This window comes from Miniopterus natalensis, chromosome 17 (assembly GCF_054644295.1).
Source record: "Miniopterus natalensis isolate mMinNat1 chromosome 17, mMinNat1.hap1, whole genome shotgun sequence".
In the NCBI taxonomy this organism is placed as follows: domain Eukaryota; kingdom Metazoa; phylum Chordata; class Mammalia; order Chiroptera; family Miniopteridae; genus Miniopterus; species Miniopterus natalensis.
The window spans coordinates 32,951,781-32,967,870 of record NC_142097.1 but is presented as its reverse complement, the minus strand read 5'-3'; the positions used below and the strand labels follow the sequence as shown (position 1 = coordinate 32,967,870).

At 37.8% G+C, this 16,090-nt stretch overlaps 1 protein-coding gene across 11 annotated transcripts in view; it reads right to left on the bottom strand.

The window, feature by feature from the left end:
• The window catches only part of ACACA (acetyl-CoA carboxylase alpha), a 219,909-nt gene that overhangs the window by 156,483 nt on the left and 47,336 nt on the right, over positions 1-16,090 (bottom strand). For all 11 annotated transcript variants that reach the window (XM_087826242.1, XM_016210681.2, XM_016210686.2 and 8 more), the window contains 3 exons: positions 5,200-5,332; positions 3,548-3,686; positions 1,456-1,565 (listed from right to left, as the gene is read on the bottom strand). In XM_087826242.1, coding sequence (XP_087682368.1) covers positions 1,456-1,565; positions 3,548-3,686; positions 5,200-5,332 — 382 coding nt within the window. The remainder of the gene's footprint in view (positions 1-1,455; positions 1,566-3,547; positions 3,687-5,199; positions 5,333-16,090) is intronic.

The following is a 16,090-nucleotide window of genomic DNA, read 5'->3' as shown; positions in this document are numbered from 1 at the left end:
TACATATTCAAGTATTAAGGCCACGCAACTCAACCTTTATATCTAGTGGTTATACTGTCCCACAAATCTCGGGGGGGTTTCTTTTTGGGCTTTAAAACACCCTAAACTTCCTCACACAAGTGATAGGGAAATGAGCTATTTCTACAATACCATATTCTGAGCTAAGAATATTCCATTGGAAATAGGCAACTTTTACTTACTATGTATGGTTTGAAGGTAAAATGGTTAGAATAAATAATCTCTGAAAAACCCTTACAAACCTCCTGTTTGTATTATGTTTACTTTATTTTGACTAAATGCATCTTTCCTTTCTCTTTTGGCTATATTCCACATAAAGGCATTTATCACTTTTCAACAAAGATGCTTTCTATAGAATTAAAAGTCCTTTGGATATTCCCTTGTGCCTAACTATAAGATGGCTAAATTTGTTGGGTTTTTTTTTTTCCCTGTGACCACTTGCAGATTTTGTGTTTATTAAAACAATGAAGCCCTGGCCAGGGTGGCTCAATTGGTTGGGTGTCATCCATCCACTGAAAGGATACAAGTTCAATCCTGGTCAGGGCACATGACCAGGTTGCAGGCTCAATCCCCAGTAGAGGGCACGCACGAGGCAGCTGATTCATATTTGGCTCTCACATCAATATTTCTCTCTCTCTCTCCCTCTACTTCGCTTCTTTCAAAATCAATAAAAAATCCTCTTAAAAAATAAATAAATAAAAAATAAAACCATAAGATGCAATAGTTTTCTTTGGCAAGTATAAATATTAGCTCATATATGAACTATAGTGCTGAATTTGAATAATATCTTTAAAGTGGCCCTGGCCAGTGTGGCCCAGTTGTTGAGCATTATCCCATGCACCGAGAGGTCGCCGGTTCAGTTCCCAGTCAGGGAACATGGCTGGGTTTCAGGCTCGATCCCCAGTACAGGATGTGCAGGAAGCAGCCGATCAATGTCTCTCTCTCTCTGTCTCTCTCTCCCTCTCCATTCCTCTCTCTCTAAAATAAAAAAATAAAAAACATTAAAAAAATCTTTAAAGTCAAAACACTCTTTTTTCCCCTTTTTCCAAATAAAAATCTTTCAATTATAATTGACATACAATATTATATTAGTTTCAGGTGCACAACATAGTGATTAGACAGCTCTCTGTATTTGTTTCAGTTTTGTTTTTTTAAATTCCACATATAAACAAAATCATATGGCATTTGTCTTTCTCTGTCTTACTTATTTCACTTAGCATTAATACTCTCTAAATCAATCCATGTTATTAAAAATGGCAAGATTTTATTCTTTTTTTATGGCTGAGCAGCAATATTCCATTATATATATGCACCACTTCTTCTTTATCCATTTGTCTATTGATGGACACTTAGGTTGCTTCCAGATCTTGGCTGTTGTAAATAATGCTGCAATGAACACATAAATTTGGTTTTAAAGGACACACTGGCATCTCTTACTTGTACTGGGATCCTTTTAGCAATATCAAGAATTAATTCCACATTTGCATAGTTGTTGTTGTTTGGTCCTCCTGGCACTGGCACATAGTGATCTGCCATCTTAATGTACTCTGAAAATGCAAGCAAATTAATAGAGAACACATGCTTTATTTTCTGAAATATAATAGCAGAGCAAAACTATGTAAAGGACCATCATAAGTAACCACAGGACAAATTGCATTAATGGGGTAATTTCCAGAACCATTTATTTGAAGACCCTGACTATTAAATCACAGGCACTAATCTCATATTTATACTAAAACAGCAGTTCTCAAACATTTCACTATGTGACCTTTCTGAGGAGTCTTCGTGATCCCTATATCAAAAATAATGTGTCTGTCACTTAGAGGCCCAGGTACAATTATTCTATTCTGGGAAAAGTTCTAGTCCTGACATCTTTTATCCTTACCTTGCACTATATTCTGAGATAGCCCTTTTCCTGATGTAGAGCTAGGACAGAATGAGAACAGAGGGGGGAGTCTAGAGGGTTTGCAGACTAGCTAAATAGGAAAGGGTAGATACAGGAGTCTCCTATTCATGTATTTTTGTTCATTTTCTATTAATGGATGCCTTTTTCTCATATCAAAGGTAGAAACTCTTTTTACTGCTAATATGTTTTTCCAGATTACCATTTGTTTTTAAATTTTTCTCTTTTTATTTGCTAAATAGAAATTTTTATTCTTATGTAGTCAAATCAAACTTTTCTATAGTTGAGTGGCCATAGAAAAAAAGTTACTTTAATTGCTGACCTACATCCTACACACACACACATCCCTAAAAAGATAAAGTCTATGCTCCGGAGGATGAAAAACAAGGCCCTCCTTAACAAATACTAGTTCACATTTTGTACTTTACCAAGCCACCTATAATTTCCAGAAAACTACTGTGTCACACCTTCAAACATTTGCATATACTGTTCTTTCTACCTGAAACACTTTTGTCTTCTCCCTAATTGCTTCATTAATTCTTACTCAGTTTTGGATAGGCATACATAACCCCTTCAGAAAGCTTTCTCTTACCCCTCCCCCTAAGAGCACAGGGCAGAGTTAAGATGTCTCATCTCTGTGTTCTCACAGTATCCTGTGCATATTTCTATTATAGCACTGACCTCAATGTAATGAAATTATTTGTTTCCTAGAGCAAGATCACATCTTATCCAACTATAAGTCCCCATGTTCCCTGAATAAATAAATTAATAGGAGTACTAGGGAGAAATAGATAAATAAAAAGAAATAATTAAAGGTAGTTTACATTTATGATAGAATATTTTCATTGAACTAGACATTATGATCATTCTTTTACAGATAAAAAAATTGTGGCTCAGAGATGTTAAAGGGTCAATATAAATGTTTTCACATAACATCAGCTTTCTAATAAATTGGTGCCTTCTCCATTTCTAAATAAGATAGCATAATAACCCTTCCTCCTTAGGCATAGTTTTAACATCATTATCTCAATATAGAAAGAACATATACAAAGCAAAATAGTTTTAAAAAGATAGCTATTTAAAAAGCTAATGTTATCTGTGGGTACTCTAACTTAGAGATTATGCTTTAGTGATAAAAAGCATGGAGAGGAAAGCGACAGCCTCTCAGCTATCCCAACGACTCTCAGCTGGAGGACCTACTGAGTAGAGAGAATATACAGAAAAGCTTGCAGAGTGAAACCCACTTGGGTCCCAAGAGGTCTCTCCCTCAGGAGGAAGGGAAAAAATTCACTGTAACTCATAAGGGAAATAGTATTTCCCCCCAAACCTTTCCACTTACACATGCTAAAGTATGTGGCTTAGCAAATACTTGACATTGAAAAGGCATACAACCTGAAAAACCAAATCAACACTTGTTCAATTTCTACCTATTTTTACTTAGAATACAGGAGTCTGTATTGAGGTTAAATATAGCACAATCACCTGTATATGCCCATTATTAACACTTTTTAAAAAAGAAATCCTTCAGTTTGGGAATCTCCCTAAATTACCATTCTCCTACTTACCAGCTGTGCTATTCAATGTTTTATGCTCAAGAGTGATGCTTTCTTAATGCTAATGACTCACCTGCATTGGCTTTGAGGTCTTCAGGTGTGACCATGACAACAAATCGGATTGCACGTTCATTTCGAAACATCTCGTAAGACCACCTACGAATGGACCGCATGCATTTCACTGCTGCAATGCCATTATTGGCAATAAGAACCTGGGGGTTGGGGGTGGTGGGATTGGAGAGAAAAGTAGAAAAGGAAAGCAATGATGGAAAAAAAGAGGTGAGACAATTTTTGTAGATCTGTCTTTGAAAATCTAGATTTTCAATAGGAATTTGTATTGCTGTTCTAGGTGATTAAGAACTAGCTCCCACATGACCAAGGGATACTTTCAAATGTTAACTAAGGAAATACTTAAATATGTGGCCTGCTCAAATTTACTTTCTAACTTCTTTCTTTTTTTAAAATAAGTGGTTTTTCTTTTTTAATCCTCACCCAAGGATATTTTTTTAATTGATTTTGAGAGAGAGAGGAAGGGGGAGAAAAACATCAATCGGTTGCTACCCATACATGCCCTGACTGGGAATCGAACTAGCGACCCCTCAGTGCATGGGAGGATACTCAGCCAACTGAACCACCCTGCCAGGGCATAACTTCATTTCTTGAAGGAAAAAAAGGTCACAAGTATTCAAATCTTACAAGTTTGTGAATTATTCTACCATACTACTAGGGAACAGAAGAAGACAAACTTCAGAGAGATGGTGTATTATCAAATTAGGAATGGAGGAAGGCTAAACAGTGCAGTGTTGTGCACTATTCTCCACTGAAGGAAAACAAGGCAGAGAAAACTGAACGTGTATAAGAACCTGGCACCAACCACCACCTCTCTCCAAAATGCAGAACCCCAAACACCTTAGAATTGTAGAGCCTGTCTCAGAAAGAATGGTCATAAGAAAAGGAGCAGAATCAATAACGCTGAGACGTCTCTGTAACAAACCTTCCATCTCCTCACCTGTATTGCAATCACACCTCCCAGGATCACACAGGCTAGGAGACATAGAATCTATCTTTATTGGAGGGCTAATAGAAGGACACCGCTGAAGCAATACTTTCAGGAGTGGGCATGTAGGTCCTCACCCTTTAATCTTTTAATCACTAGAAACTATTTCAACAAGTCATCCTCTCAACTCTGACATGGTTTAGATAACAGTGACACAGTTAACATTTAAAAATACTTGTAATCTCTTCAGGCATTTCATGTGGTATATTCCCTCTAAACATCTCAAATACTTGGTGGAAGCCAGGAAAGTAACTGTGTATCAAACTGTTCAAACTTTCTGTTCTGAAACTCTCTACTCCCTTGGCTCTAAATCCAACGCTATGACTATCTCCTCACCACCACCCCACAAGCTAATCGATTTCTCATAGTCTCTCAGATCAGTGCAGCCCAACCCTGTAAAGCCACAAGATCTTTTAAAAAAGAACTTTATGAGCACTGCTTCATCATCTTAATTAGCTGTGACTAAATTATTAGTGGTTAGGACATATTACAAAAAATAGTAAAATTATTTAATAGGATGTGAGGGAGGTAGAAAGGGTAGAATTTCACATAATAAAGAGGCAAGGTCTCTGAAAGTCTATAGATCAGTTTTGAGCAAATCTAGACAACAAATCTAGGCATGAAAGCTCATGCACTCTGGAAAAATAATTTAGCAGGTTACAACTTACCTTCTCAATCACTTTATTCCCACCAAAACGAGTAACAAATTCTGCTGGAGAAGCTACAGTGAAATCTCGCTGTGAGTCTATTTTCTTTCGGTCTCGACCTTGCTTGACTAGGTGCAAGCCAGACATACTGGATCTATAAAAATAAAGAAACCAGAAAAGTCTGTCAAGAGAATTTCTTCACACCATCTATCTCCCCTGGAGACCTGCTTTTCACTACCAAACTTAAACAGCACTTCCAACTAACTGCACTCTTGTGAAGGCTGCATGCAGGGAGACCACATACTTCTCAAAGAGAGGATAGGAGAAAAAATGATCTTTATGGAAATTCAAGAAAAAAATAACTGTTCCTGAATAATAAAAAATATTAAGGTTTACCAACAGACGCCATCCCAAAGAGATATGCAAAGGTTTAAATGAAAAGAGATGGTATAAATAATAGACTCAGCTGTTAGAGCTAAAAACAATTAGCAAGGCTGTTTCTGTATCATGATTCTGGCATATGGATGGCCTTCACCTCTGTATCTCTACCCTCCATCTTTCTTATGAGCTATAACTCCACATTTTTAATTGCCTACTAAATGTTTTACTTGTGTATCCCATAGATGTTTCAAAACAAAATTATTTACAAGGCAGCAAAATATACCATATTTCATCAATTTTAAGATGCCCCTCCTTTTTTTAATTTTTAAAAAAATCTCTCAGTTCGGCTGACATGGCTCAGCATTGAGCATCAACCTATGATCCAGGAGATAACGGTTCAATTCCCAGTCAGGGCACATGCCCGGGTTGTGGGCTCCATCCCCAGTAGGGTACATGCAGGAGGCAGCCAATCAATGACTCTCTCATCACTGATGTTTCTCTGTCTTTCTCCCTCTCCCTTTCTCTCTCTGAATTCAATAAAGATTTTTTTTTTTAAAAAACTCTGAAATTGGTATCTTACAACTGATTGTATGATTTAATTGGCAGTATTTTTTTCCTCAGTGGTGCCTCTGTCAGTGGTGTTTTAGATTATATGAAATACAATTGTTGAAACTGCACAGGCCAGATCTGTCTAATAGCTCCAATGAGCTTTAGCAAATAACTTAACCTTGCTCAGCTCCGGTTTTCTCTTCGTAAAGTACACACAGTACTCACTGTTCTAGTTATTTACCTATTGTCTCTCGGCTCCAAGCCCACTCTTTTACGCTCTGCTCTGTGAAAACAGGGCTAAGCCTCTACAAAACTGTTCAGTTCTGCCAATGGGAAGACAGAGGGGTAAAAAATTTCTTTCATGTTTTCCAGTTATTACCAGCATTGCTCCATAGTAACAGAGAGTTAACTCTAGCTTCTAGCATCTTTTGACAATCCTGGGAGGAACCCTGAGGCATTCTCTTAGAGGTACCAGGAGCAGCAGGTTGTGGCTCCTTGACAGTCAGTACCACCTTGCCATGCTCAGTCATCCTCTGGGCTACACTGCCTGGGCCTATCAGTCACCTGCCAGGCCAGGTCTCCTCCTCAGGGATCTGAGCACCAGCCATTCAAAGCTTACTCCCAGTGGTCTAAGCACCAGCCCCAGGGGCCCTCCTCCAAGCTCAGACCTCTTCCTTTCTTGTCCTCCCCGGACTATGGGTGGTAACTGCTTTCTATAGGTATTAACTCTGGGTTACCTCAGCATCCTTTTCTGTTCTTTAATTTTCTAACACCCAAGTAATCAATTCTCACTATTGAATGTCCTGTTTATTATAATACCCAATGCAGTTTCTCCTTCCTTGACTGGACCTTGATAGACCCTCTGAATGGGTGTTTTAAGGATTAAATGAGATAATACATACAAATAAGGTCCTTTATACACTGTTTAATAGAGAGCTATTTTCTTCTAGTCCTATCTTTTCCTCCTTTCTCCTACACTCTAATCTTGACACTATAGTAATTTAACTTTTTAAAATAAAAGAATATGATTAAAATACCAGGTCCAGATGGTTTTCAAAGGCAAATTCCATCAAACTTTCAAGGGCAGTAGTCTACCAAACTTCCAGACAATTACGACTCCCCAGCTAGAGTAACACTGATATCAAAACCAAAGCTGTTACATGAAGTAAAAGTCCAGGTCCATTTTATTCATGACTACAAATGCAAAATTCCTAAACAAAATATTCTGAATAGTAGCATACTGGTGCAAGGATGGGCATATATTAGTAAAAAAATATGTTCCTCCATGACCAAGTTGAGTTTGTCCCAGGTATGCAAAGATGGTTTAATTTAACAAAATCCACAGATGTAAAAAACTGTGTTAGATTTCCTAACAAGTGCAATAAAATGGAAAAAAAAACCACAAAAAAAACCAGAGGCATTAGGATTGCAAAGAAGGAACTGTCATTATTTGGGAATGATATGATCATTTACATACAAAACACAGAAGATTGTGCAGACAAAATATCAGAAATAATAGGCATTAGTCAAGTGTCTAGATATATGATTAATATATAAGAAGTCCAAATATATACAGTAGACTATATACTGATTATAAAATTAAAAACAGATAATAAAGTTAAAAACTAAAATACACATACTTTTAAGAGATATGTATAGATACAATAAAACGATATAAACAGCAAAATAAAAGAATGTGATGAACATGCGATTAAGAAAATTGATTATCTGAGTGGGCGAAGGCAGGGAGAAGGCTTAGGGAGAGATTATATAATTAAATGTAGGTGAAGGCCAAGAACCTACCTTTGTTTTAAAAATTAAACAAAAGAATGTGGTGGGTTTCTAATTCTTTCTACATTATTTAAAAAAAATAACTAAATAACTAACCAAATAAATAAATAGTGGGCCACACATGGACCAATGAGTGTGTCATGGACAAATGATTACATAATTCTATACACCTAAAGTTAAACACACACACACACTCCTCAAAGGTCAGCATTCAGTTATTTAGGGAGGGAGTGAAGACATAGAGAGGATATAAACCTAGAACTAACAAGGAGCTGCTTGAGTATAACACAAAAAGGAAAGCAAAGTCTGTATTGATAAAAGGTGGAGGAGTCCTGGCCGGCATGGCTCAATTGGTTGGAAGTCGGCCCATGCACCAAGAGGTTGCTGGTTCAATTCTCGGTTGGGGCACATGCCTGAGTTGCTGGCTGGATCCCCGTGGGGAGCGTGCAGGATGCACACGATAGACTGATGTTCTACTCTCACATTGATGTTTCTCTTTCTCTCTCTCCCTTCCTCTCTCTCTAAAAATCAATAAAAAAAATGTTCTTTTAAAAAGGTGGAGAAAATTGGTCATTAGATTTAATCAATAGTTTTGAAATAGAAAGGACCTCAAAATCTTCACCTCTCACCTACCTTTTCTTGGGAAGCTATTAGAGAATGTCTTGTAAGAGAATGGAGAAAGCCAAGAAAAAGGAAGACAAGGGACGTAAGAAACAGAGGATCCAACACAGAGGGAAGGGAATTCCCTAGATGATTGTTCAAACTGGAAGACAGGCTGCTCCAGGAGGGATGCATTCTTAGAAAAAATATACAGATCACCGGTTGTATTTAACCACAGAAAAACAAAATAAAACTTTGTGTGTGTGTATAACATATATAAAAATATATAAGTGTGTTTTCTTTATATTCATATATATATGCTTGTTTTACATATATAAAACAAAACAATGCTATACATATAAATATTTGTTCTATTAAGTGAGTTGCTTTTTACTTATTTGACTACCAGTGGAAGTTTTGCTTGGTTTTTCCCCAAAAGTGTAGAAGGGGTCAAGTGAAAGGGAAAAAAAGGATGACTGTTCTAAAGACTAATTTTACAAACTCAGTGATTTTTTCTGTTTTCTGTCTTTACCAAAGTCCAGTTTCATTTTCATATTTTTTTAATCCTCTCAAGATTGCAAAAACAAACAAACAAAGAAGATAACAGAGGGACACTTAAGTACTGTTACCAAGCAAATCATTCAGGTCTTCTATGTCAATCCTCTGCTGAAGAAAAAACCTGAAGGGGCCTGAAAAAGGCTAAGGCCTGACTCATTTCCTGCTCCTCCTGAGTTCTAATCGCAGGAAGAAGGAAGATCCCAGGGCAAGTGAGCTTGGCACCCTGACCAACTCCAGTTTAGCTGCCCACTGTCATGTGCCAGGACAAATGCAGCAGGTACCTTTCCTAGTGCCAGAGACACGTTCTAAAAAGTTTTCTTTAAAACTACTTTCAGCAGGGATGCTACATACTACGCAGAATCGATATCTACTTTCACAATAGTTGAAGAGACTTTACTGTTGAAAAACCAGCAAAATGCAGTGTGCAAACCTGGCACAGGCTAAGATCCCTTAACGAAATAATAGCACAGCAAAATCTGCACAGGGGTGCTTGTTCTCAGGGTAACTACATCAACATACATGGGCTCAGGTGTCTTTGGTTCAAATTCTGCATGTAAAATATAGGTTGGGAATTCCAGAATATGAGGGGTTTTATTCATTTCCTTTAAAAAAAAAAAAAAGATAGTTTCTTCGAGATACAAACCGTCATCAAATCAAATTTCACATAAATTTCAGGGCTTAACTGCAGTGCTTACTGTTTTTTAAAGGAATATATTGTCTAAATATGGCACCCTAAAACTTACCTTTGAAGCATGTAATATCTCATCTCTTTATTTTCCTCTGCAGAACCTCCATATCACAACAGCAAAGAAATGGAAGCTTTCTCTTCAGGTTGTGGCCTTGTAAACACAAGCCGCAGCTCGTCCTCCTGTTGCAGGTGCTTAAAACCCAGGAGGACAAGAGATACTGTGCCTTCTGCCTACTTCTTGGCCCTGCTTCAGTCAGACTAGAATATTCCTGATGGCCTCAAACGACAGTGTTTTTGTCCACTTTGTCCCCAATTTCCATATTTCCCTACATTTCCTCCTTTTTGAATTTTCTCCCTAAACTTGGCTCACACCTAGAATTAGCTGGTTTTCCAAAAGGATTGAGAGAAGAGGGGAAGAAATATAAAAGCTTGTTAAACGAGAAAACAGATCTTAGCAACTCTGCGTTAGCCGCGCAGCAAACATGTTTCAACAACGGTCACTTTCTTCTGACAGTCACCAGAGAAAAGCTCCACAGCCTATCCTGGCTGCCAGGAGCACATGACAGGGAGGGCCAGGGCAAAAGAGAAGACAACATTTACAAGAACAGCTAAGCCAAGAAAATAATGGGGTCATGAAATCCAGAGGGAGGAAGACAGCACAGCCTAGGTAAGTAATTTCTGAGACCCAATCAAAACAAATAATACTGATTATCAGACTGCAAGAGGGGGAAAAGCAGGTCAGGCAGTAAAAAAAAAAAAAGTACAAAGAACAAAACCTGCCACTAATAAGGAGCTCTGTATAAAGTGGGAGCCACAATTCTAACTTCTAAGCCAGAATAGTGATACGCACATACAAAGAACTTTTAAAAACAACAAAATCTAAGATTTTATTCACTAAAACCTGACAATTAGAATGAAGCTGGTATAAATGGGATATAGAGATGTGGATAAAATCCTTGAAAGGAAAAAGGAGCCCAGAAAAATATTTAGACACAGAGGTCTAACCCAATTTAAGCAGGGAAGGAAAACCCTGCCTAGAAAGGCTACGAGAACACATCTATTGCCACGAAAGCAAATTTGCCACAGATGGACAGGTCACTTAAATAAAAAAATAGTGCTGAATGTTATGGTAGCATAGTCCTGTTTTAGCTTTTAATTAAGTACATGCTCATGATATTGCTGCCTTGTAATGGGAGAAAAGACTCCAACAGCTAGAATCTACAGAATCACAACTTCCTGAGACAAGTCCTCAGGGATGGTATAATTCACCAGTTATATCTAAACTGATTTATACAGCACAGAAAAATTCACACCAAAATGCTGGGTAGGAATAGTTAATAATCTGATGCCAATTATGCTGAGAACCTATTAACGTTCCAGAAAAAAACACACCACAACAGAAGTACACAAATGACCTGGAGCACAGATAGAAGGTGAACAATGAAACTGAAGATAAAATGATTAAGATATACCTCAATCTTCAGACATTCAAGTGACTCAAGTAGAAAAGACTCAGGCCACTCAACATGACCACCAGCCATAACAGAAAAATGGATGTCTTGGGTTGTTTTCTGGTTTGTACCACTCTGTATCATTCCTTCTATACTATGCCAATGTCTGATAAACTTAGTCATTTACTTTTTCCTTTAAAGAACCAAGCTGACACAGAGGCTCCCTCCTATCTCTATGACTCTTCAGAATAATATGTCTCAAAATAGAGCACTGAGACCTTTGTTTAAAACATTTATAGTGACCACAGATGTAGAAGGAGCTCAATTTTACACACATCTTAAGAGTCTCCAGATGTAGGTAGTTCCCAAAAGAAAATCGCTCTCTGCCTTTATTATATAACTTGAACATTCAAAAACCAAATAAAGCATTGAGTATAGAATAAAGCAGGCTATTTTGCGCTCGATTATATCAGAAAAATATACCAAAGAGGCACATTCAGTAATAGAATTTGTGCTTTCTTTCACCAAAGGGATCTTTCTAAAACAACTAAACACTAACACAGCACACCCAGACCCAAAAACAAAGCTAGTTTCTAATCTTTTATGGATGCTGCTCACAATCCTGTAATATTAGAACACAGAGAATAAAAAGCCACATTCATTCATTCCTCCAAATTCAAAGCATCCCCGTTTTAATCTACCATAAATAAAGTGTCCGAAGTAGACACATACCTGGCACAAAATCCAACTAGAAGCCCACACTGATCCCAGCATTGTAACATGCCAAGCACCAAGGATGACGTAGCAGTTTATCCAGCAGACAGTGATGCATTGGCTGGCTTGATTGCAATGCAGCCTGAGTTATACTGCAGCACACATTGTGAGAGACATTTACACTGGGGCTTTTCCAAGCACAGAAATCTTGAATCAAGGATGTACCTCTTCTGAAAATCAACTGACCACGCAGATAAAGATTTAGTTGTGGACTCTAAATTCTGATCCACTGATGTATATGCCTAACCTTGCAGCAATGCCAGATGGCCTTGATAACTATGGCTTTATAGTAGGTCTTGAAATCAGGAAGTATAACTCTTCCAACTTTGCTCTCCCTTACTTTTTTTTTAATCCTCACCCAAGGATATTTTTTCCATTGCTTTTCAGAGAGAGTGGAAGGGGGAGAGAGAGAGACAGACAGAAAACATCAATGTGAGAGTGCAACACCGATCGGCTGCCTCCTGCATGCCCACCACTGGGGATCAAGCCCTCAACCCAGCCATATGCCCTTGACCAGAATCGAACTGGCAACCTCTGGTGCAGGGGACAACACCCAACCAACTGAGCCACGCCGGCCAGGGCCCAATTACTTAGTTTTAATAAATACAAGGTTACCAGATAAATTACAGGATGCCCATTTGAACTTGAATTTCAAGCAAACAACAAATACTCCTTTTTAGAAGTATGTCTCATTCAGTATTTGTAGTATTTAATTTTTCACACTAAGAAATCATTCACTGTTTATCTGAATTTCAAAATTAACTAGGAGTCCTATATTTTTATTTGTTAAATCTGACAACTCTACTGTATTGCAACTGTACTGTGATTAGGGAAAATGTTAATATTAGAGGAAGCTGAGTGAAGGATACACAGGAACTCTTTATGCTATCTTTGCCAATTCTTCTAAATCTAAAATTATTTCAAAATAAAAAGCTAAATTAAAAAAATTAAGTTTATACAAGATTTTTAATGGCATGAGAAAATGTTACATATTTTTTAAAAAGCAGGAAACAGAGCTTTATATTCATTATAATGTCACCTATGTATGTATTCTTTAATGAAATTTACGTTAATGGGTAAAAAACACTGAAAGGAAACATATCAAATATTAACAGCAGTTATCACTGAATGATTGTATTTTGTATTGTTTATTTCTTTATACTTTTTGGATCTCCAACTTTTCTATACATCTAATAATTTTTTAAAATCTAAGCAGTAAATGCAAACTTCACTAGCTCAGAAGTGAGTGGGAAGTGACACTATCTCCGACTCAGGATGCTGATCACACTCCAATCCATAGCTCCTCCACAAGGTATGGGAATGAGTTTTGCAGCAGTAGGACATGCAAACAAATTCTCAGGTGCACATATCACTGATCACATAGCCATCAACTTTGGGAATGACTTAGCAACTACAAACTGCCTTGTAATATCATCAGGTGAGTTTCCTATAATGGTATTTATCTTACCATTGCCAAACTCACAATTTCCGAATCCGACAAATGGATATTGTTTCCCATAGTCTCATATTAGACAAATTTCTCAAAGTACTATGTAGCTTTAAGAATTTATATTTAACCCAATCTTTCTCAATAGGACACTGTGACATTTTGAGAACAATTCTTAGTGGTGTGGGATTATCCAGTACATTGCAGAAAGTTTAGAATCATTGGTCCTCTGTCCTCTAAAAGCAAGTAGTGCCACCAAGCACAACCCCAACACATTTACAGATGATCTTGAAGGGGAAGATACCACCACCAGTATTAGCCTTCAGATCACAACCATTAAGTAAGTGACCTATAAAGGTCACTTAATAAAAAATGTTTACATAAAAATAAAGACCTGACCCCTTTGGTCTGCCACTAAATACTGCCCTCCATTCCCAGAGATTAGATATGCTCTACACTTAAAGACAGACATACATCTGAGAAATGTGGCCTTAGGCGATTCACTGTTGTGCAAACATTGTAGAATGCACTTACATGAGATGGTAGAACCTCCTACACATCTAGGTTATATGGCATAGCTTATTGTTCTGTAGGGGAGAAAAAAGAATTTTCCCTCTACCCTTCTGGGCTCTTGGCTGAGAAACCCCTATAATAAAAGACAGATAGGTTAACAGGAGAAAAACAAACAAAAGTTTAATAACATGTATACCTCCTGTATACATGGGAGAGACCCAGGAAAACTGAGTAACTCGTCAAAATGGCTGCAGCCACCACCTTCAATTCCATCTTCAACTGGGTGGGGGAGTCAGTTGTTAGAGGTTACCAGAAAAAGCACAGTAAACAAGGGTAAGACCGCTATGCGGCCCTAGTCAGTTGGGCTCAATGGTTAGAGTGTCAGCCTGTGGATGGAAGGGTCTTGGGTTCAGTTCCAGTCAAGGGCATGTACCTTGGTTGCAATCCCGAGCCTGGGTCAGGGCCCCTGCGAGAGGCAACCAATCAATGTGTCTCTCTCACATCGATGTTTCTCTCTCTCTCTCTTCCACTCACTCTGAAAAGCAATGGAAAGATATCCTTGGGTGAGGATTACGAAAGAAAAAGAAAAAAAAGATCGCTATGCAGATTTAAGTAGGATTTTCTAGAGATGAGGTCAGCCCTTCTCTTCCCTGTACGAAGAGGGAGACAAATGTAATTGGTGAACAAGGTATTATAGTCATTTACAAATGTAAATGTCTTTTACAAAGGGTAACTACTTAGTTTTCAGAGATTCTCCCATGTCTGCTATTTCTTAAAATTAACCAGCCTAAAATAATCCTTATGTCAAATAGACTTATTTTGGGGTGACAAATTCTGTTCCCCTACAGCTTCTAGGCTTCAAACCTGTGCAGCATGTTGCTGTACTGGATACTGTAGGCAACTGTAACACAATGGTAAGTATTTGTGTTATCACTAGGTGATAGGAATTTTTCAGCTCCATTATAATCTTACTGCAGTCCATCATTATGTGGGCATGACTATAATACCTTGTACACCAATCTTGTCTGAACTACTTAGATATATAAATTAGGCACTTGTATAGTCAGGGAAGTAGAGTAGAAAAGTTACTGAAATGGAATTGGGGCATCCGACTTTGAATTCCAGTTTTCAGGCTATTTGTCCTTAGGCAAGTTATTTCCCCTCTTTAGGCCTCAGTTTTCTCATCTATTTAAATAAAAAAATGAGGCTAAATTACCCCTCTGGTTCAATGCAGTTCTAGGAATCTGTGAAGTAAAGCATAATTAACTTGCTTAACCCCTTCCTTTCAACCTCCAAATAGCTAAATGGGGATGTCCACTTACACCAGGGGTGGAGAACTTTTTTTCTGCCAAGGCCCGTTTGGATATTTATAACATCATTCGTGGGCCATACAAAATTATCAACTTAAAAATCAGCTATGAAAAAAGCTCCTACATTTATTGAATTTTGAGTCCCACTTGCAGTTGCCTTGGGAGGGCCAGACCAAATTATTTTGAGGTCATATACGGCCTGAGGGCCAGACATTCCCCACCCCTGACTTGCACTATCTGATCTTTCAGAAGCCAAAGCCCCAAGGTCCCAGGGATAACCATAAAACAGGAAAGTCACATTCAGCCAGACCCAGTATGGGATTTTACTATAGAGTCTGTATCTTGAGTATATAAAAAGGAGGTAAATTATTTTATGATCCATTAATAAGCACCAAGATAATAACAACAGCAACATTCACCCTAACTTATGTTTATCTAGGCTAGACCTATAATCTAAACCCTGGCAGTATATTAATCATCTGGAGAGCTTTAAAAGAAATAGCCCCAGCTCTAAGCCAAGCCAATATCAAATGAATCAGAGTCTATGGTGATGGGGTTCATTTCTTAAGGCTCCCCAAATGATCCTGATGTACAGTGAAAACCAAGAACCACTAATACAGACCCTTTAATCCAAGAAATGAAAAGCAAATGACCAAAGGTTAGTATGTCACGCGCTGGTTGTATAACAAAACATCAACGAATAAGAATAATACAGTGTTACTGTTTACTGACATTCTCAATTACATATAGAGGATTGTATTTCTAGAAAAAAAAAGGAGAGCTCTATAACAACCCCTTGTTCCTACCACAGCTCTTTATTGAGTACTGGCCCTGCCAGAAATAGAATATA